Source organism: Pleurodeles waltl, chromosome 3_1, assembly GCF_031143425.1.
Source record: "Pleurodeles waltl isolate 20211129_DDA chromosome 3_1, aPleWal1.hap1.20221129, whole genome shotgun sequence".
Taxonomy (NCBI): domain Eukaryota; kingdom Metazoa; phylum Chordata; class Amphibia; order Caudata; family Salamandridae; genus Pleurodeles; species Pleurodeles waltl.
In genome coordinates this window covers 1,649,910,289-1,649,933,736 of record NC_090440.1, presented here as the reverse complement: position 1 = coordinate 1,649,933,736, position 23,448 = coordinate 1,649,910,289, and the positions used below count along the sequence as shown (strand labels likewise).

General features: G+C 44.1%; 1 protein-coding gene across 1 annotated transcript in view; it reads left to right on the top strand.

Moving 5' to 3' along the window:
• LOC138283610 (dynein axonemal heavy chain 11-like) overlaps positions 1 to 23,448 on the top strand; it is a 2,790,563-nt gene that overhangs the window by 2,243,993 nt on the left and 523,122 nt on the right. Inside the window, exons 64-65 of the mRNA XM_069221547.1 lie at positions 12,444 to 12,461; positions 21,395 to 21,577. Coding sequence (XP_069077648.1) covers positions 12,444 to 12,461; positions 21,395 to 21,577 — 201 coding nt within the window. The remainder of the gene's footprint in view (positions 1 to 12,443; positions 12,462 to 21,394; positions 21,578 to 23,448) is intronic.

Below are 23,448 nucleotides of genomic sequence, written 5' to 3'. Positions count from 1 at the left end.
CATGGCCTCTGTGACGGTGTCGCAACTGCGAGATCCATCTGGAAGACACAAGAAGGAGATTAATTGAGAAAAAAAGCATAGAAAGAAGAAGCGGGAAAAGAGAAAAAAAGGACAATACGAGCACACAAAGGACTGTTAGAGAGAGTCCCTATTAGGAAAGCTGGAAATTGCATAAATTCCAATAAAGATTTGTGGTGTAGAGCAAACTTACCTGAGTCAATCTAGCTCATAACTTACGATGTCTACAGGAAAATAAGACCCTCCCGTGTGGCCTTAAAGACCTCCCTAGAGTGACCCGCCACATTGTGGTGTCAGAAGTGGGATTTTGTCAAGGGACCATGGCCCACCTTGGAGGACATGATCAATCAACTTGCTGAGGGTCAAAGACATCTACAGTTAGTATGGGAAGAACAGTTAAGGGAAGCCCAAACCGATAGGGAGACGTTACAGACTGTGCTCAAACGTCAAGCCACCATTATAGCGAACAACCAGTTGGTCCACGAGACAGCGATACAGAAATTGACCGATACTATAGCTACCACACGGGTCCATCCCAATGTACCTAGATCCGTTTTACAAAAATGTCAGGAAAGGGAAGAACCGGATGCCTTCTTCACTAACATCGAGATGGTTGCCACATCAGCAAACTGGCCACAAGACAGATAGGAACAATATGTGGCACTCCTATTGACTGGCACCCTACAAGCCGCATACCAGGCAGTAAATCCGGGAGGGACAACTCCGTATGGGAATATAAAAAAGGCTATTCTGGAACGAGTAGGGTTTGACACTGAATATTATCATATACGATTTCGAAAAACCAAATGGACACCTATGGAGAATCCTAGAGCCCTCTACTGTAGGGTTCGAGATCTAGGCCTCAAATGGTTGAATCCCATGGGTACTTCAAAGGAAGAAGTTATACAAATAATATTAATGGAACAGTTTCTAGAAGCACTGCCAGTACAAACAGGGAATTAGATTAAACAACACCCAAACATTACAACAACCTCAACCATAGAGCTTGCATGTGCTCATCATAGAGCTCCTGATTTTAGAGTGACCCCACTTAAAGGATTGAATATAACAACCAAAAGCATCAAACCCATTCCAAACCTCGTATACCGAATAACCCGGAGGGTGTTCCAGGTTTACGTTTTACTGAAAAAGAACCCAAGCAAACCCCAGTGTTATCACTCTGCGGAATGGGGTCATATCGCACGCAATTGTCCCCACAGGTTACCCAAGCCCGAACCCATGGAAATAGGAGTGACTAGCGGCAGGGTTTTATGTACATGAGGGAAGATACCCCAGTACATCAAAAGAATGTCAGTAAATAATATCCCATTAAGGCATTATTCGATTCTGGATGTAGTCAATCAGTGATCAAGGGCGACTTACTGTCTAAGGATCAATGGCGACAGAAAGAAATGGTGACTATGGGCCTGATTACAACTTTGGCAGAGGGGTTTATCTGTCCCAAATGTGACGGATATCCTGCCTGCTGTATTACGAGTTCCATAGGATATAATGGACTTGTAATACGGCGGGCAGGATTTCCGTCACATTTGGGACGGATTAACCCCCTCCGCCAAAGTTGTAATCAGACCCTATATGTTGTATACATGGAGACAGTAAACAATATCCAATAGCGGAGATTAGTATAAAATGGAGAAGATGGGAGGAAAACTTGAGAGTAGGTACAGTACCTCAGCTGGTGGAGGAAATAATCATAGGGACTGACTATTACGACTTCCATAAATTACTCGAAACCATAAAAGAGGACAACAATATAGATCCTTGGCTTCAGGAAGCTCCTTTTTCCCACATTTCTATTGAAGCGGGCAAGGTGAAACCGAGATTAAGTAGACAAGAGAAAAGAGAGGAAAAAAGAAAATACCAAAACTGTGTTCCAACCAACCCTCTTCCTTTGTTCCCTGCAGAGAAGACCATCTTATCAAGTCCACTGCCCTTCAGAGAATGTCAAAGAGAAGTCCCCGCATTGAAACACGCCTGGGTTTCTACTGTTACAGAATCAACGGGTCAGGTGGGTCCTCACTTCCTTGTACAAAATGGACTGTTATATAGGATCGTTCACCATAACAACGTACAAAAAACCCAATTAGTGGTACCCACTCCATATCGCATACAGGTACTCCATCTAGCACATGGTAAAGTTGGGGGAGGACATTATGGGTAAGAGAAAACCAAAGAATATCTCCTACGTCATTTCTATTGGCCTGGGGTATTCTGCGACATACGAAAATTTTGTACGCAATGTCCCAAGTGTCAATTATTTATCCCGGGGATGGTCTTAAAGGCACCCCTTTACCTTTTACCTATTATTGACGTCCCTTTTTCAAGAGTAGGAATGGATTTAGTGGGACCATTAACTCCGTCCTCGCGTGGGTATCTTTATATTTTAATCCTCGTAGATTATGCTACTCATTACCCTGAAGCCATCCCTCTTGCCAGCATGACCACTAAAAGAGTGGCACATGCTATGATTGGGTTTTTTCCCAGAGTAGGATTTCCAAAAGAATTACTGACAGACCAAGGCACACCTTTTATGTCCAGACTTATGTCACAAATATGCCAACTACTTGGGGTAAAGCACATTCGCACCTCTGTATATCATCCACATACAGACGGACTGGTAGAAAGGTATAACCAAACAATTAAAACACTACTAAAAAAGTGATATCAGACTCAGGAAGAGATTGTGACAAAAAGTTGCTGCTGGTCCTGTCTGCCATTCGCACTCACGATCAGGCTTCAACTAGACATAGCCCTTTTAAATTAGTATTCAGCAGACAACCTAGAACTCTCCTACACATGGCAGCTGAGCAATGGGAGGAGAAGGAAACTGAATGCAAAGATGTGCTCGAATACACACAACAGCTGAAGGACAATATACAGTCTAAATGGGAAGAGGTCAAGGTTCAGTTAGAGGGGTCCAGGAGAAACAAAAAAAATATTATAATACAGGAAAAACTTTAAGAGAATTACTTATAGGGGATAAGGTATTGGTTCTTTTACTGAGCACCGAAAATAAATTGTTAGCAAAGTGGCAAGGTCCCTATAAAGTATTAGAAAGAATAACCCCAGTCACTTACAGTCTGGAAATCTCACATACACCCAAAAAAAACATGTATATCATATTAATCTCCTGAAAAAGTGGGAAGAGGGAGACATGCAAACCACAACTGGAGACTCTGTTTTTCTTGTGAATAAACTAAAACCTCTTGAGATTACTTTATGCCCCAAACCAGGTGAATGCCAAGAGTGTATACCCCATATTAATCCAGATCTACCCGATGGAAAGAAAACCCAGTTTATGGCGGTAATAATCGAACATATAAAACTTTTTTCACCGAATCCTGGGAAGACCCCTTTAAACCAACATAATATCAACACTGAGAAAGGGAAAATATTCCGGCTAAAACCTTATCGCATTCCTGAGGCCCATAGACAGATAATTGAGCAAGAAGTACAAAATATGTTAAGTTTGGATATAATTGAGCCATCCACGAGTCCCTGGTGTTCACCAGTTGTTTTAGTACCAAAGCCAAACTGAACAATCCATTTTTGTATTGACTTTAGACAACTCAACGCCATTTAAAAAATGTATACATATCCAACATCTAGAGTAGACGAGCTAATTGAACAGTTAGGTCAGGCACAATATCTTTCCACACTAGATCTGACAAAGGGATATTAGCAAATACCACTAAACCCTAAGGATAAAGAAAAAAATGCTTTTTCCACCCCGTCAGGATTATACCAAATTACAGTATTACCTTTTGGTTTGCATGGAGCCCCTGCCACTTTTGAACGTTTGATGGATAGAATACTAAGACCACAAATGGGCTGTGCTGCAGCCTATCTGGATCACATTGTCATCTATAGTGGAACTTGGGACCTACACATAGACCACTTATCTAGGGTATTTCAATCCCTAACAGAAGCCAGATTAACGGCTAATCCAGAGAAATGTAAATTAGCCAGAAACTCAATTGCTTATCTTGGATACAACATTGAAAATGGACGTATACAACCTCAGGTCGACAAAGTCGATGCCATCACTAAGATACCAACCCCTAAAGCTAAGCGGGAAATACGTTCCTTTTTGGGAATGGTAGGCTACTACCGCCATTTCATCCCACATTATTCCACCTATGCAGCCCCGTTGACTAACCTCTTAAAAAAGGAACAACCAAATAAAATAGGTGAACTGACGCGTTCCCAAATGGCAAGTTATCAAACCCTTAAAGAATTCTTGGTAACAAAACCCGTTCTACATTGTCCCGACTTTAAAAAACTTTTCTGGTTACAAACTGATGCATCGGATTTAGGTTTGGGGGCTGTGCTCTCTCAGAATGATGAAGAGCGGAAGGCTCATTCTGTAGTATATATTAGTAGAAAGCTGTTACAGAGAGAAACACACTATCCCACCATAGAAAAGATGTGCCTGGTCATAAAGTTTACAATACTATCTATTAGGACATCCTTTTACATTAATCACAGACCATGCCCCACTAACATGGTTAGCTCGCCAGAAAGACACGAATCCTGGCGTATTACGGTGGTTCATGGCATGCCAACCTTTTGTATTTCAGATACAACATTCCCCTGGCTCACAACTGACAACCGCTGACTATCTCTCAGGATATCCTGTATGTTTAGTGCTGAAGCAGCCACTTACAAGGGGTAGCGAATGTAAGAAACGGATGAGGAACTGGGCCCGACAGGACGGTGCCCCAGGGGGACGAACAAAGAAATTGCGTGCCGACATCAGCACGCAAGAAGAGATATCCTGGAAAAAGGAAGGGAGGACGGCGCACACAGGGAAGAAAAGGACGTCGGAGTTGACGCCAAATGAGTTTTTGGGGACTCCAAGACCCAGGAAACGGAGGGGGAAGCCACCTCCAATGCCGAGGAAGACGCGGATCCAGCCGACGAGTGGACCGCACGAGTAGAATGGGAGGCGCGCCCACAAGAGGAAGACGAGGAAGGAGACATGTCTGACCGCATCGGGAAAGACGGAAACCAGAAGTGCCAGGAAGACCAAATGAATGAAAAGGCCACAGGACCCAAGTTTCGGGACCCTGTAAACCGCCACGCCTGAAGAGGGATGTGGCTAGCCCAGGCACGTGATCATATTCAGGGCTCTGCTACTATATTATTAAAAAGGGGGAAAAGGAAGTGGGGAATGGTAACGGGGGGAAAGGAAAGGGGCCCTACGATATAAACAAGATAACAATTAAAAGGGTATTGAGGCCATATACAACGCATGTTTGATGGGAGCACCTGCACTCTTTGAGAGCACCAGTTTAAAAAGGGAAAAAGATACATTCTAAAGGATCACCTAAAGCACTAATCCCCCTATAGATAGTAGTGAAAGGAAAAAATACTTATCACCAGAACAGTTCACTTACCTCTCGCCACTATCTTCTGTTTTTTTTCTCATGGCCTCTGTGATGGTGTCACAACTGCAAGATCCATCTGGAAGACACAAGAAGGAGATTAATTGAGAAAAAAAGCATAGAAAGAAGAAGCGGGAAAAGAGAAAAAAAGGACAATACGAACACACAAAGGACTGTTAGAGAGAGAGACTATTAGGAAAGCTGAAAATTACATAAATTCCAATAAAGATTTGTGGTGTGCAGCAAACTTACGCGAGTCAATCTAGTTCATAGCGTATGACGTCTACAGGAAAATAAGACCCTCCCTGGTAGCCTTAAAGACCTCCCTAGAGAAATCCGCTACAATGACAAAAAGCAGTGATAACAGGGTCAGGTAGGACTTGGTGGAGCATTTTCATCCTTCATCAGTGCTCAACGAGGCCAACAGATCTTTGGTCCCAGCATAAGGGTATGAGGAACAAACAACAATTTCTCAATACAAACCAATTCATTTCACTGTATGATCAATGTGGCCATACAAGGAAATTCCAGTTGAAAATAAAGCTAAGGGGCTTTATTACAAACTTAAACTCAAAGTCATATAGACAATTATCAAGAAAAGTTATAAAGATATAGGCCCTCATTACAACCCTGGCGGTCGGTGATAAAGTGACGGTAATACCGCCAACAGGCTGGCGGTAATTACTGCCAAATTATGACCATGGCGGAAAGAGCTCAGATAGAGAGCCACTTTACCACACCGTCCGCCAGGGCGGAAACAACAGGCACCACGGCAGTAGCCGCCTACAGACAGGCAGAAGACAATGTTCCACCCACCTTTTCTGGGGTGGTTCCAACAACATCAAAAGCCTGGCGGAAATACTGCACAGAAGGGAAAGGACTCACCATTGGCGACACAGGGAACAACCATGCCACCATGGAGCCGGAGCTGCAAATATTTCTGATGCTCTTCTTTGTCCTGCTCCACCAGGAACACTGATGACGGCGAAGACGACCACAGTGAGTACAGCCGCCTAGCACACAGGGGAGTGGGGAAGGAAAAAGAGAGTGACACACACACGCAACACACACACACGCCCTTACCCCCAACACCATACACACAATCAGATGTAATAAGAAAACATGTTGATCACGTACCCCTCAGGAATAAAGCAAGGACAACCAGAATAGATGAAAGTGAGTGTAATAATATAAATACAGTAGAAATACGCACATCCAATCTAAAAGTATACATCTATATATATAAGTACAATTCAAGGGACACTGCCCAGTCCTCAATGTGCGTGGGCCACAGGGCCACATGACAAAGTCCAAGGTCACCTGCAACAACACAGAGAGAACACTGCAGGGGCATCAGTTGGAAAATAGGCAGGCACCTCAGGGGGGCGGGGAACGGGGGGGCACCTCAGCTGGCAGATGGAACAACACCACTGGTCCTGGAGGGGGCAGCATGCCCATTGCTCTGACCTTGGGAGTGCAAGGCCACAGTCTCTCAAGTGGGTGATATGCCCACATGCTCTGGAGGGGGCAGCATGCCCTGTGTGCTGTCCTGGGGAGTGCAAGACCTGTTCTCTCAAGTGGGTGACTTGACCACTGGTTCTGGAGGGGGCATCGTGCCCTGTCATCTTCATCCTGGGGAGGATGGGGTCAGTGGGTGGCTTCCCCACTGGTTCTGGAGGGGGCATTGTGCCCTGTGATGCAGATCTTGGGGGAGTGCAAGGTCACAGTCTCTCAGCTGGGTGTCAATCCCACAGGATTTGATCGGGCAGGCTGCACAACAGCCCACGGAGGCAGGTCTACAGAATGTCCACCGGCGGTGACGGCTGTTCAGTGGTGGAAATGGTGGTACTGCTGGTGGTGGTTGAAGGGGGAAGCTCCTGCCCATCCCCTGCAGCCTCGGACAGGCTGCCCACTGCTGGTAATGGTGGTACTGCTGCTGCTGGTGGTGGTTGTGCGGGGAAGCTCCTGACCATCCTCTGCAGCCTCAGACAGCTGCCAGCTTGTGGTGATGGTGGTGCTGATGCTGCTGCTAGTGGTGGTGGTTGTGGGGGGGAAGCTCCTGCCCATCCCCTGCAGCCTCAGACGGCTGCACAACCATGGTTGGTGATGGGGCTCCGACTGAGTCCCAGCACCAGGCCACTTGTCCTTCCTGGCAGCAGCTGGGGAGGGCTCCTTGCCCTTCCTGGCAGCGCTTGGGGCAGGCACTATTTCTGTGAAGCAGCCTGGTGCCCTGGATCCTTTACCACCACGAGTGGGTGTGGACACTACTGGGCCCGTGGCCTGGTTGGCTGAGGTGCTTGCCTGGGTTTTAGCCACCCTGGCCAGACGTGAAGGACGGGGAGGGGTAGAGAAGGGGTTAATGGTGGAGAGGAAAAGCTGCTTAGGGACATTGGGGCGGGGAGAGGGAGAACTTATGGGAGTGGAAAAAGAGGGGGTGGTTGTGGGAGGTGTCTTTCTGCTGTGATTTGGGTGCAGGTGTATGGGCTGGATGCTGTTGTGAGGTGGATGGCTGTTTGTTTTCTGAGTGCTTGCGCTTGTGTACCTTGGGAGGGGGGACAGACACAGGAGAGAGGACACACGGGACGTGTGCATGGCTGTTGGGGTGGTGACTACCACTGACTACCAGTGAGGTGTGTGTTCTGATAGGTGTGCTGGTGATGATGGTAGTGGATGTGGATGTAGTGCATGCAGGTGCGAGTGTAGACGCAACTGGGAGGGAGGTGGAGGAGGACGAGGACGGGGACACAGTGGAGGCAGTGGATGTTGGTAGGTCTGCATATGGATGGTGTATGTGTGAGTGCCTGTGGGATGAAGTCTGGTGCTTGTGTTTGCCTGTGCTACTCATGTGTTGACTTGTGTGCATGCTCTTCTGCCTGTGTGCTTGGAATAGGTTGGGGTTCAGGAGAATGGGATTGGGTAGAGGAAGTTGGAGAGGGGAGGGTGGAATCAGGGACAATGGCTGCCATCAGAGAGGAGGCCAGAGCCTGGATTGTTGGGCTGCCAAGCCAGTGTGAATGACCTCCAGAAATGCATTGGTCTGTTGCATTTGGGCTGCCAACCCCTGGATGGCATTCACAATGGTTAACTGCCTAACAGAGAAGGATCTGAGAAGGTTAATAGCCTCCTCACTCAGGGCAGCAGGGCTCACTGGGGCAGGGCCTGAGGTGCCTGGGGCGAAGGAGATGCCCACCCTCCAGGGTGAGCGGGCACGGGCAACTCGATGAGGGGCTGCTGGGAGGGCGGTGCTGGTATGTGGGGTGGTAGCTGTACCTGTAGCTGGGGGGGGCACAAAGGTGTCCGCCACCACAAGGGAGCTTCCATTTGAGGAGGTATTTGTGTCCAAACTGTCCCATCGCCCTCCGTCCCACTGGTGCCCTCAGTGTCAGTGGACTCTGCCGCCTGGGTCCTGTGGGATGCAGCTCCCTCTGCCGCTGGTGCCTCTGCTCCCCCGCCAGATGATGCTAATGCACATAAGGACAGGATGAAAAAAAAGGGGGGGAGAGATAAAGGATACACTTGGCCAATGGCTGCACCAAAACCACAGTTGGCGTACACAGCACCCAGTGAACAGCCCTACGCACTATGCAATCCACTACCAGTAACAATGCTAGTTACCAGGGCATGGGGAGGGACACATACCGCCAACTGCAGCATACCTGGGACCCACACAGCCCTGCTCAGTAGTGGATGCCTACAAGCTAGGTATGGGGGACTATCACATCAGAACCCTGGCCAACATGGGACCTACTCTGCAATGTCAGGCCTGGCCTAGGGGCACCCACAGACACACATCCCCCACCTGGATACCACCCCACCAGGCGTAAGTAGTAATGATGGGCACTGTACTCACCCCCTTATGGCTGCTGTGATGCCCTCAAGCGCCCATCCAGCTCCGGACAGGCCACCGTCAGTATGCAGGCCATCCCCAGCTGCACCTCTACTGTCTTCCGTGCCCTGAGTCTCAGATCCTCCCACCGTTTCCGACAGTGGGTGCTCTGCCTGCTGTAGACCCCCAGGGTCCACACGTCCTTGGCAATGGCATGCCATATACCCTTCTTTTGATGGGTGCTGACCTGCAAAGGAAATACACACAGGGAAAGGTATTAGACAGACAGTCCTGCCTGTTCCACTCATGGCCCACCATACCCCTTCCCATCCCCATTGGCACAGACCTGGCCCAGAACACAAGCTGCATGCCGCCCAGGGGACATCCACCAACCCCCCCCACACGAGGCCTTCACATATGCCACTCCATGGATTCATGCCCCATTCATCCTGCTCACAGTGTACTCACCTGTTGGTCTGGAGGCCCATACAGCAGTCGGTATTGGGGTAGGACCCCATCCACTAGTCTCTCCAACTCTGCCGAGGTGAAGGCAGGTGCCCTTTCCCCAGTAGGTTCCAGACACAGGTCACAGCAGCACATGCAGTGTAGGTCCTCTCCTGTTGAAGATCAGGTAGCAAGTGAGTGAACAAATAGAAAGTGGCGGTGACGTCCACGGTGGTGCATACCGTCACCGCCGGCGTACATCCCCATTGCCCACTGTTCCCCATAGGGCCTAATATTATCCAATGAGGCGTTGCACGGCGGTTCCCGACCGCCTCCCGCAACGGTGCACAACGTCAGCGGAATTACCTCACTTCCACCTGTCCCTCTACACAGGACAGGTGGATGCCATTTCAGGGGCGGAGGCAGGCCCTGGATTATAACTGCGTCACAGTTCACAATTGTACATACAGGACAGATGCCACTTATACATTTCAAATTAACATCATGCATTGTACTGTTGTGGCTACAATGTACAATTTGTGACCGGCCCCTCACTCTTTTGCCCCATAACTTGCTACTGCTGCAGATGAATAAGAGATGGAGACATACCCCTGTGTACAGACCCCTGGTAGACTTGGCAACAATGGAAGACTGGCACATTATCCTCACCTACAGACTTGACAGGGCCACAATCACAGAGCTGTGTGTCCAACTGGAGCCTGACCTGATATCTGATATCCGTCACCCCACTGGGATCCCCCCTCTTGTGCAAGTCCTATATGTGCTTCATTTCTTGGCAACTGGTTCTTTCCAAGTGACAGTGGGCTTGGCAGCTGGAATGTCAGAGCCAATGTCCTCAATAATGCTGACAAGAGTGCTGGATGCCCTGATTAAACACATGTGCATCTACATTGTTTTCCCCCAGGTGGAGAATTTGGCCACAGTGAAGGCTGAATGCAATGGGACATATCCCCAACATCATTGGGGCAATTGATGGCACACATATTGCAATAAACAGGTGTTCAGAAATCAAAAGAGTTTTCACTCTATGGTATGCCTGGCGGACCAGTACATCTCCCACGTCAGTGTTAAGTATCCTGGGTCTGTGCATGATGCGTTTATCCTGAGGAATAGCAGCATCCCAAATGTGATGGCCCAACTACAGAGGCACTGGGTGTGGCTAATAGGTGAGCCCTGGTTCCCACCTAGTGGATGTTGGTGTATGGGTATGGTGTGGGCCATATGGCATAGTGTGTGGCTAAATGTTGTCCCTCAATATTTGAAAGTGACTCAGGTTACCCCAACCTATCATGGCTACTTACCCCTGTGAGGAATCCCAGGACAAGGGCAGGGGAATGTTACAATGAGGCACACGGCCAAACAAGAAGGATCATTGAATGTACCTTTGGCCTACTGAAGGCCAGGAGATGCCATGTGCCTTTTCTGCAGGAGGAGGAGGTTGGGGATGGCCGTTTGGCAGCAGTGGACCCTGTGGACAGTGAAGATGAGGAGGCAGAGGATGAGGATGAGGACAACAGAACTGCAGTGATTTGACAATACTTCCAATGACACACAGGTAAGACAGTGTAACTTCACATTTTATTGTCATTTGTTTGTTTCACATTGTCACTGGCAGGCTGTGATTTCCCACTTCTATGCACACTCACTGTACCCTTTGGCAACTCTTTTTGCAGATGTTGGGGCCCCACTATCGCTCCTGGTGTGTTCACTGCAGCCAACTACAGGTCTATGCTATGTGCACATTAATGTACAGATGATTTGCAATGTTTGAACCTTGTTAAACGAACACATACTTCAATCATTTGACATACTCCGTACTTGTATTTTTTCAAAGTATGTTTATTGAAGTGCTATGAAGAAAAGGGGGAAGTACAATGGGCTTGGGTGTTGATGGAGGAAAGTCCAAGATATTGTTGCAGTCTATTTGTAGCATAGGTGCATTGTCCAAGGGGACATAGGATCGGGAGCACTGGCAGTTCAAGGTGGACAGGGTGACAGAGGAGGACACAAGGGTGACAATCAGGAGAGTCTTATTTCCTGGCGCAGGTCTTGGAAATAGTCTCTGGCTTCTGCCTGGATCACAGCGAGTGTTTGTGGGGTGGTTCTCCTTCTGCAGGGGAAGGTGTGCTGGTGGTCTGTTGGTCCTGTGGCGGGGCCTCCTGTCCACTAGTGGCAGCTGAGGTGGAGGGTAGTTCACTAGACTGTCTAGTGGCAGGGGCCCGCTGTTGTAAGACTGCCTCCCTCACAATGTTGGCCATGTCTGCCAGCACCCCTGCAATGGAGAACAGGGTGGTATTGATGGCCTGCAAGTTCTCCCTGATCCCCTGGTACTGTCCCTCCTTCAGCAGTCTGTTCTCCTGCACATTGCCCAGGATCTGGCCCAGCATATCCTGAGAATGTTGGTATGCTGCCAAGATCTCAGTGAGTGCCTCCTGGAGAGTCGGTTCCCTGGGCCTGTCCTCCCCCTGGGGCACAGCAGTCCTCCCAGTTTCCCTGTTGTCCTGTGCCTCTGCCCCTGAACGGTGTGCCCGCTGCCACTGACCCCAGGTCCCTGATTGTCTTAAGTGCGAGGTGTGCCCTGGGGTCCCTGTAGTGGTGGACACACTGCTGATTGACGTGTCCTGGGGACAGAGGCATGGGTACGCTGGGTGGGTGCTGTGGTGGTGTTTCTTGAGGGGGAGGCTCTGTGGTGGTGTGTGACTGTGGCTGGGTAACCGACTGTCCAGACGTCCCTGATGGGCCAGGTTGGTCATCCAGATCCAGGCGACCAGAGTTGCTGTCATCACTGTGGGTCTCTTCTGTGGGGGGACTGAAAATTGATAGCAACTCTTCTCCACTGACATTGGCTGGGATACTTGTGGGGATGTAAATGCAGTGTTATTGTTTCTGTGTGTGACATATTGTGCATGGGTGGCTTGCCCTCTTTGGTTGTATTTGCCCTGGCAACTTTAACTTGTGTGAGTTGGTATGTGATGGGCTAGGTGATTCTCTCTAGTGTGCATGCTTTAATGATAGTTGTCCATGCAGGTCTGTGAGTGGTGTCCATGCATTGGTATGGTGTGCAGGGCTTGGCATTGGGATGAGTGAGATGTGATGGTGGGGTGTTTGGGAAGCGGTGGAGTGATGGGAGTGAGGGTGAGGGTATGTGATGGCATGCAGGTAGTGGGGTGATAGTAGTATAGAGTTGACTTACCAGAATCCAGTCCTCCTCCTACTCCTGCCAGGCCCTCAGGATGCATGATTGCCAAGACATGCTCCTCCCATGTTGTTAGTTGTGGGGGAGGAGGTGAGTCCTCTGTACAGCGAGTTGGTGTCTTGCTGCAATGAAATGCACCTTCCCCCGTAAGTCGTTCCACTTCTTCCTGAAATCATCCCTTGTTCTGAGGTGCTGTCCCACCGCATTTACCCTGTCCACGATTCTCCGCCATAGCTCCATCTTCCTAGCAATGGATATCAGCTGCACTTGTGCTCCAAATAGCTGTGGCTCTACCCTGATGATTTCCTCCACCGTGTCCCTTAGCTCCTCCTCAGAGAATCTGGGGTGTCGTTGTGGTGCCATGGGTGTTGTGTGAGTAGTGTGGGTGAGGGTGTGTAGGGTGATGTGTTGTGAGGTGCGTGGGTGGTGTATTTGTGATGGTGGTGTGTGGCTCTGGTCTTGTCTGTGGTCTTGCTGTCTCTCTCTGGTGTCAATGGCTTGTATTGGTAAAGGGTTGTGGGTAAAGTGGGTGTGTGTTTTATAGTGGTGTGGGTGTGGTGTGTGTATAAGTGTCAGGTGTGTGTTATTTAAATTGTCCAATGTGGTGTTGTTTTGTTTGAGTGTGTGTATTTTTAGCGCGGGGGTATGTACAGCCAATGGTTTACCACCGTTGAATGACCACTGCGGGGATTCGTGGGTCATAACGTGATGGGCGTAGTTCTGTTGGCGTAACGGTGTGGGTTTTGATACCGCCAGTTTATCACTGACCTTTGGGCCGGCGGATTTGTGTGTGTGGCTGAATACTGACGGATTGGTGTGTGTGTCATAATATGGTGAACGGATATCTGCTGCGGCAGCGGTATTTTGATGGCAGTCAGCATGGCCGTAAGTGAGATTTACCATCATTGTCATAATGAGGGCATAGTATCACCAAGGTTTGACCAAAGGGGACGAAAAAAGTTCAGGCAAACAACCATTAAGAGAACTATGCATTCAACAAAGACAATACAAAACATCAGTAAAATAATCTGATGTATTGAAAATAAGCATGGCTCAGTTTTAATAAGCATCAAGGCAGTTCATCAAATCTCAATTTAGTTGGGCAAGAGGAAACACTACAGATTAGCCAATCGGAGAATAATATGTGTAGGGTGGAGCACATGTGGACAAAAGACAAAAAGGACAAAAAGTGCAAAAACAATTTGGAAAAAGGTATTCTTGGGAAACAGGTCACTAACTAAGGTGGGAGACAAGTGAATAAAAAAGGAAAGCATCAGCATATCAGAAGCTCAGTCAAGAGTCTTCTGAGAGTTAGGGAAAAATCTCTAAGTCTCAGCAAGCAAAGCATTTCAAAGGGGCAAGGGCAGAGAGGATAATACCTCAGAGTCCAAGGAGTTCAGTATGCACTATGGGATGGGTCCTGCATGGGGAAGTGCAGGTTCAGCATCTCCTGGCTTCTTCTCTGAAGATTGTGAGAATTCTGATCAAAGTCCAGCTGGTCATCAGTATATTCAAGTTCATAGGGCAAGATGATTTGTCAGTTTCTTGGTCCACCTGACATTGAAGGAGCAACATCCAATAGAATTTTATCATGTGACTCCAACTTGACACACCCACATAGTTACCTGTTTTCTTATGAGAATGGTGTCCATCTGTACTCTTCCATGGAAAATTGAAGCAAATGTTAATGCTGTCCATCAATGGACCAGGATGTTCCATACCCAAGGATGTTTTCTCACATTCTCTATGTGTAGAACAATAGACATCTATTAGCAAGCTAGCATTCTCATGGGAATGAAATCTGAAAGAAAGGCACACGTTAGCAAGATGACTTAACATTTTCTGCACAGTCACAAATACAGGGTCTAGCAGGCCTCACTTAGTGTAATGCAAATTAATTGAAACAGCACATTAATACATTCAAAGAAAACACATTTTAACACGCAAAGTATGAATTTAGCATTAATAAGTCTTCATTAGTATCCATGTTACAGTAACTTTAAAACAAAATAACTTTGTCAATACATTTCAGTCAATGTGACACAGAACTACATTCCTCTATTTTTGCACATGTATTTAAAACACTTATCTCTAAAAAAAATCTTATATCAATGTATGGTAAACTATTAGTTTAGACTCTAAAATACAACATAATGATAGGTAAATTCTTCAAACATGTAATTTAATCTCGATACCACCTATGTTTTAGTGAATAGTCTATGATAAATACACACTAGCATAGCTTTTCAGTGCATCGCTCTACATTCAAACTATTAATACTTTGATCAACATAATGCATAGACTGTCACATATAGATCATCACTGTGACATGAGGGACAGTACTACAATTTCTGCTACATGAAACTTCATACAAAATTAATCTAAAAATCTAACTGAGAAATATGTCATGTAATTAGAATGGAAAACACATGATCATATTACCAGAAAAGTCCTTGTACCAGATGTGTATTATAAAATCACATAGCAGAAAGATCTATCAATCATTCCAAGGATCAGAGTGTAACCGAAAATACTCCAGAATAAAAGAATGCTTGGATCCAGTACAAAAAAGTGTCTGACTGGAATAGTGGTCCATACAAGAACCAAAACAGGACATGGTGTACATGTAGTGACTGCAAAGTGAAAAAGGTTCAGTAGCGACAGTGAACATGAACCCTATCTTTCTCACCCTATGAGGATACAAAACTTGGGCTTCAAGAGAACATAATGGACATGTGAGAAATTTACAAACATCCAATTGCAAAGACAAATGTCTATACAGAGTGTCACTCTGAGTTAATGGAAAAATAGTCCAAATAGTGATAATTATGTGTCTCATTGTGTAAATAGAAGGAAATGTCCAATAGGTAGTATTAAACTGTGTCATGACCAAGTGGGCTTAAATCAAATTAAAGAACAGAAAAGTAAAGAAACATGGAATGGAAAACATCTATAACATGCACAGAAATTTCCACTTAAAAAATTATCATGAAGGCAATGGTCAATAATGATGATAAGGAACAATCCCACAGCTTGTCTGTGTGGGTCCATCCCCTCAGAGGAATAAAAAACAGTTCCCTGGAAGAAGAGCATGTGTGAAAAAAGTAAAAAAAGTTTAAAAATAGGGAACATAACTCCAAAGAGGATGCCTATTAAACAGGATCGGAGGTAGAATATCATAATATTTCAACCTAGATGTACAGTCAATTCTTTGTTCCAGTTTAAACTGGAATGGGTCACTGTACCCAATTTGATGATATATCTAGACTTGAGTCTGTGCAATCTGAGTGTTCTGTCGCCACCATGAATGCTAGATGGGATTTGGTCGATAGCGCAGAATGAAAGTAAGCTACTATTCCCTTCATGTACCTCATTGAAATGTCTTACTACAGGATACTGCTTGCCATAATTGGTTGCAGCACCAGTTTCTTGTACCCGATGGATTGTGCTTCCTATATTGAGTTTCTTTCATGGACAGCTCAGACATGTTTTATCTTATGTGGGAGGGTGTCATGGGGTCCCATTTAAGTCCTGAAGTTACTGATGTTTTTAAACATCTTGAGGTTCCAACAGATGAAGAAACCCCGGGTGTGTTCACAGTCATCTGACTTTCATTGTCACTAAGAGTATTCCTACTCAGGATGTCTGTAAGTGACTTGTTACAGTTGTCTGTGATGTTAAGATGATCACCTATGAAGTTATTCACTACGCTGTCCAGTTTCCGATTTCCCCAATGTTTATTCTGGATGCACCTAATGTTCCTTGCTCCCACATTGTATTTATAGATGTAATGGACTCTCCAGTGGTAACCTTCTTGTCAGTAACAGTAGGCAGAGGATTTAGTAATACATCCCTTTTCACAGTTTTGATGCATGCAACAGCTGCAGCCAAGGTCTTATTGTGGGTAACCCCTCTCTCTGAATATCTGAAGCATAATCCGTTTCTCTGATTCAAAAGTATCATCTGAACTACAATTCTGTCTATCACAAAATAGCTAACCATAAGGTATATTGTGAATGAGAGTGGGGGATGGCTACTTTGTGCATGTAACAGATTATTACCTGGTGTACAATGTCTGAACAATTGGTACATAATTTTTGTCCCACCACTGAGATCTTTAGGTTAAGAAATTCCACTTTATTGCTGCTGATGTTGTGTGTGAGTCAGAGATTGAGCTTACTATTGTTTAACATTTCAACAAATGCAAGGCCAGGTCTTGTGAGCCTTTTCAAACAACAAAAAGATCACTGATGTGCCAGATTAACCACCAGAGTATATAAATTCCAGGGCACCTACAGCCAGGAAAAGATTTGCATAGCTAGGAGAGAAGCAGGTCCCCATCACAGTGTCCGAGATCTGTTTGAAATGTATGTCATTGAAGTTGAAATAGTTGTTGCTCAAGCAGCATGCAAAAATATCCAACTGCATTTTGGTTATGGAGGAGGTAGGACAATGAACATATTCTAAGGAAATGCAAGCATGCAGTAATGCCAGATCAAAATGCAGAAATACCTAAATCATGCCCAACACTGGTGTAAATACTACTGACCTCTAACATCAGTGGAACAAAATCATTCTCCCATGTACATTTCTCAATTTTCCTTAAGAAGTTTCTGCTATCCTGACTGTTTGAGGGGAGGTCAATGCATTTTCACATATTTCCCAATAGGGTTCCCCTTGATGAGACTATAATACTACCAGGGGGATTGGATAGGCTTTTATAGAGTTTCGGTAACAGGTAAAGGACAGGAGTGGTTGGAAGATTACATATCAATAATCAGTACTCCTACCATTCTTTCAATCCCTTGTTCCTCCAGTCTGCAAGTTGGACAAAACATTTGCGGTGGGATTAGTCACCTCTCATTTTGACACCTTTTCTTTAGACAACACAACCATAATACCTCCTTTATCCAAGGATCTGATTACAATGTTGAAACCATTCTCCAAATCATTGATGGCCCTGCATGTTCTGATAAATATATTGTGGTAAGGAGGAATCTGGTGTTTTGTTTCCTTAATTTCAGCAGATCTTTACCGACAGCCTCCTGAAAAATATCAATGGCATCTGTGGGGACTGAGGGGAAAAAGATTTAGATTCACAGCCTGTGGGGCAATTCATATCAATATTTTGAACAAAATCAGCAAGGTTAAGAATAGGCTGTCTAGTGCTTGTATAATTCATCTCTAACTTAGTGAGAGTACAGAGCAGATAACTGTCAAATTACTAATCACTGTGCTAGGTGCAGGTGTATTCTGATTTACCTCCACCTTGATACTAAATAATTTCTTCATTTTTAGCTTTCTGGTAAACTCAAACAGCTTAAACAGACTACCCATATAGTTAGAAGTTTCTGTGGGACAAAATGATAAACCATGGGTTTATTATTCAAAAGTTCAGAAAAAATAGCAAGTTTATCTATTAGTAGTTTTGGCCTTAAATGTACCCATGAGGCACGTCCTAAACAAATGGACGTCAGGTGTATTGTCTTTGACTGAAAATTAGATTTCAGAAATCTCTATGCTCACAAAGTAGGGGAACGTTTAACAACTTTTAGGGACATTTGAAATGTTTGGGTATTGTTTTAATGCCCTATATAATTCATAATAAAGGGCAGACGTTTTGTCTTGTTTGCTATAGTATTTGTCAGGTGGCTATAATTCATTATATCCCAGTCTTCAAAATTCTGTAAGAGTCAATTCGCAAATATCACTTTAGTGTTTTTAATATGGTAGATGATTCACAATATTTATGCTCCTTATAAACTTATAAAGTTATTTCGGAACTTATTTAGGAAAGCTGTTGAGATGTTCCCACTATTGCTTTGGGAAAAACACGTTCACTGATTTTGAATGACACATTGGTGTAATTGAAATAAAGGACAACGAAGTGCAAATATCACTATACACATCAATCAATGTCTATTTTTATTATATACATGGTGTGCAGTTATCATGTCTTCCATATTGCAATATGAACCCTTCTGTAGGCTCAGGGGCTTAGTTACAAGGCATTTGCACCGCCGGTGCATCACATTTTCTCATATAAATAATAATAATAATTGTAAAGAAGCCAAGCACATGTAGGCATCATAAGAGTATGATAACCGTGCACCCATCTTTTAACTTAACTATTTACTCAAACGAATGCACCAGGTGTGTGGTCTAGAATACCACTGTGCCAATATTTATCAGCTCAATTCACAAAAAAGTGGAAGTAAAATTGCACCCTCCAATATACATCTATGTGCGGGTGCAGATTTACTACATTTTGCAATTCATCAACATTCCAGAAGTACATGGAAAGCAGTGCCAGACCCAGGTTTTCAGGTGTACTTCTGAGAAAAGTTAGGTGACTATTCCCAAGGTCTCCCATTACTCCTGCACTGATTATTCCATAACAGAGAAGCCCACACAAGGGGGAATGGAGTCCTGTTTGCAACTGCATATGTTTTGTGTTTTTTTCCTCATACAGAAATCTCTTTTCCCATGTCCCACCAACTGTGTGTTTATCAATTCTCCTTTTAAACCCTGAATGGAATGTTTCTATAGCCTTCTGCTGGAGAAAATCACTGGTCATTTCCAAGATGGAAAGGGGTCGGAGAGCAGTTTGCGACTGCCCATAAAAGTATATGTTTGTGGAAGTCCCTAATATTCCAAGACAAAGCATGCCCTGGAATACTCATTTGCTACCCATTGTCTGGGATTTACAAGTAGAAGCACTCTCAATGGAGAAATTCACACTCGTAAATCATGTTACATCTTTCAAGAATCTCTAATCAGATAGATTTATTTATATCACCAAATTTTCCTTCGTGAATTTTGAGATTTTTTTTTAACAGGGCTTCTGTGTAGTTGTTATATCTTCTCATAATATCACATCATCTACTTACTTCTGCTACCCCAAAATAATAACAAATGCTCAAACTCTACTCTGAGGGAAGTTGAGGAAAGTGGGTGTGTAAAATATATTCAATATGTTGTCCTACTTTAAATGGAACACAGCCCTGAGTTTGCAGTACCTCAAATCATGACCATCATAGATGCCCTAGTCCCTTGTCCTTCAAAGTCACTGTTTATGATCTCTGTGTTTCTACATGTGCAACCTTTGATCCCAATTCATGGCACTTTACCTGACTGGTTGTATTAAATATACTTCTAACGTGTATCATTGTTGCTAAGTCAACCTTCAAACCATCATCTGGGGCTTTCCCATTTTGGCTCTAGGTATCACGCTCATTCATCTATTGAATCCCCACTATTAACACAAGGGTTTTGTATTCCTTCTCCAGACAGTGCCCTGTATAATTTTGGCATCGGCACATGATTCAGCTGCCCCCAAGTTCTATAAATTACCTACTGGTTCAGTGCCTGTTCTTGACACATATTCTTGATGTTGTCTAAACTATACTTCTTGCTTATCCTTCTCACAATACAGAAAATGGTATGTCATGAATTAAGTTTTTTCCTTTTTCATTTTTGGGAGCCATTAGCATCTTTGCCAGGTATAGCATTATTTTTCATAAAGTCCGTTTATGGTCTTGTAAACAGTGCACTTGTTATTAAATTATTTTACCTACAAAAGGGTTTTATCTATGACCGAACTCATGCATGAGTTTACTCAAGGAGGCCCAATGCCAGCAGGAGTTGCAATATTGCAAGAAATTCTATTCCTCCCTAATACCATACCAATATGCTCTCAATCAAACCACCACCCATTCTCAACCAACTTTTATGCACAATCATACAGGCCTCAGATTGTATAACTGCTTTCACCTCCTCATTTTCTCATTCCCATACTGTCACAAATTTGCAAGTTTTGTTAATAGTGCAGCTTACATTCAGCCCATCTGATTTGCAAAGGCTTAAGTGCCAACAGTTCATAAACACAACTACATGCTTCTGCCTCTAGAGCAAATATTGGCCATCCGTACAACCGGTCACAGCTAGCTATGGCAGAGAATTACGATTCAGCTAACTGCTGGTGCTAAGGAATTAAAATGCAGAGGGAACACGTTTTCTGGATCGTCTGGGATGTATAGACTACTGTTTTAGGATGGGTAACCCTTGCTTCTTTACTTTTATTTAAGAGTGTTGGCGTCTGCCATTTCATTTTCTCTTGTTCGCAAATTTAGACGTTTTGTCAGTAAATGTTTATCTCTTATTCTGTCTTCGACCTTCGATGCAGACTTTTTCTTAGGCCTTTTTCTTGGGCTATCTCTCCAACTATATATATTTTCTGTGTTTTGTGATTCCATTTGAAGTGGCCCATTATAAAAATGGGTGCCTACAGATATGCTTACAGAAAAGGAACACTTTATGGATAGGGCCACCAAACAGAACGATTTGATGTGTTTCTAAAAAATCTTCCTCCTATTTATGAGACCCATGAGTTTGCACTGCTAGATGTTATCATTATGTTTTTTTATAGCAAGTCATGTTTGCTGAGAAATATCTATTACTGATCAACTTATTCTCTTTTAGGTTGATGATTTCTTACAAAGTCTTGTAAATTTTGATAAAGAGCACATCCCAGAAGCCACGGTTAAAGCTGTAAAAGAAACTTATTTGAGAGATCCTGAGTTTAGCCCTGAATTTGTACGTACAAAGTCTTCAGCAGCTGCAGGTCTCTGTGCTTGGGTTACAAATATCATTCGATTCCATGAGGTAAGAATCTATTTGGCACCTTTTTCAAACTTTGTTTTTCAGTTTCATATTCAAAAACTGTGGCGAAACGGAAGTTACATAAAAATTACACAGTACAGCAAGAGCGTTATACAGTGACTACAATTGAAGATAGATAGCGGCAGCACTTCTGCAAGCAATCACCATACATAGACATGGAGCGAGTTACCATTTTAGAAACGTGGAGTGGCCAGGAAGTACAGGATAGCAAATATCTGATAGACATGACCCTCTTCTCAAACTATAAAACGTCCTTACAGATTTTTTTATTTGACAACTTAATGTGATATCTCTCTGCTGCAGGTCTGCTTCAGTTACTTCTTTTTCACATCAGTTGAAGCCCGCTAACCACAAAATTGCCACAAGTGTAAAATATTTTGGTTACAGCATTCTGTGAACTCATACACTGAAGCAGTCCATCCCGCATTTTTAACGCGGATGCTTTTTCCCAGTTCTACATACTTATATATTCCCTTGAAGTCAGAAAGTACCTCAGAATGATAAAGTTCTCAGATCTGAACTTGACAGACATAGTCATCCATTCACTCAAAAATTCTACAATTCTAGCCCTACCATTTTAAGGGATAAAAGATCACCTTGCGATGTGCGCTACCTCTCCTCATGCTCTAAATAAATAAATAAATTAGGTTATCTCTGAGAAATAATGAACAATTCTATTTGAAGGGAACTGAGAGGATTGTATTACATTATTTATGTTAATATTGATCGAACCAAGTACAAACATTTATGAGTAAAAACAAAGATAAGGAGGGGCACATACAAGTTTAACAATGTACCCCCTTCAGAAAAGTACCGCTTAACAAGTCAGCATACAATTCAGTCTCCTGCTAACGAGGGTGAGACAATAAATAAATAGCAAGACATAATAGGGTATTTAACAAGCAGGGCAACACACTACAGAGAAAAAGTGGAAAATAAAACAGTGGAATCTATAACGACTACAAAAGACCCCTTTTCCAGTCAAATGGATCAATGTAACGGCTCCAAATATCCTTGAATAGCTGTTATTGCTTTTTGATACAATGCAACATTTTTTTCCAATTCTAAAAACAATACTTTCTTTGAGACTATTTTAGTTGCATTGAATCATTGTTTCTGGAAAAAATTAAAACGCTAAGCGATAAACAATCTTTGTAAATTAGAAATAAAGATTCCAGTTTAATTTCTGGGCTCAGTAATAATGATAACGTTTCGTGTGCATTCCTGCTAAAAAGCACACTATACTCTGCACAGCAGTCAACTAGCATGAGTTACACCTGCTTTCGAAAATGTATATCTCCAGCACCTAGAATCTTCCTACTGTGACAGATTTAACATATTTTACAGTGGCCAGTAACAATCCATAAGTAACATTTATTGTGTGAATATATTTTTTTTGATTAGCTATCAATTAAGATTTTTTTCTTAGATGGCCCCATTACGGCTCTTCCAATATAATAGGGTTCAATTGTTTAGATTACAATATATTTAGTCACTCACGTGTCACTATTCTTGAGGAATACTTCGTCATTGACTGGGCATACTTGAGATAGGCCAAGGTATGATGGTCTAAACATACCAAATTCAGCTGACTTTGCCCAGCCTGATTCCCAGGTTAATGCTCATGTTCATTTATTATCTTGGAACGTTGCAGGCTTAACCTCTAAATTGGGTGAGCCGATGTGAAGAAAATTTATTGAGAAACTTCATGTTTGCATCTTCCAAGAAACATGTGCAGTGTTTCCTGTCCACATAAATCATAGTCATAGATGCCAGTTGTGGGACTTGGCCCTTTTTGCAGGGTCATCCCCAAACTTCTTGCCTCCTTCCTCCTATCTTTTCTGACCTCTTTT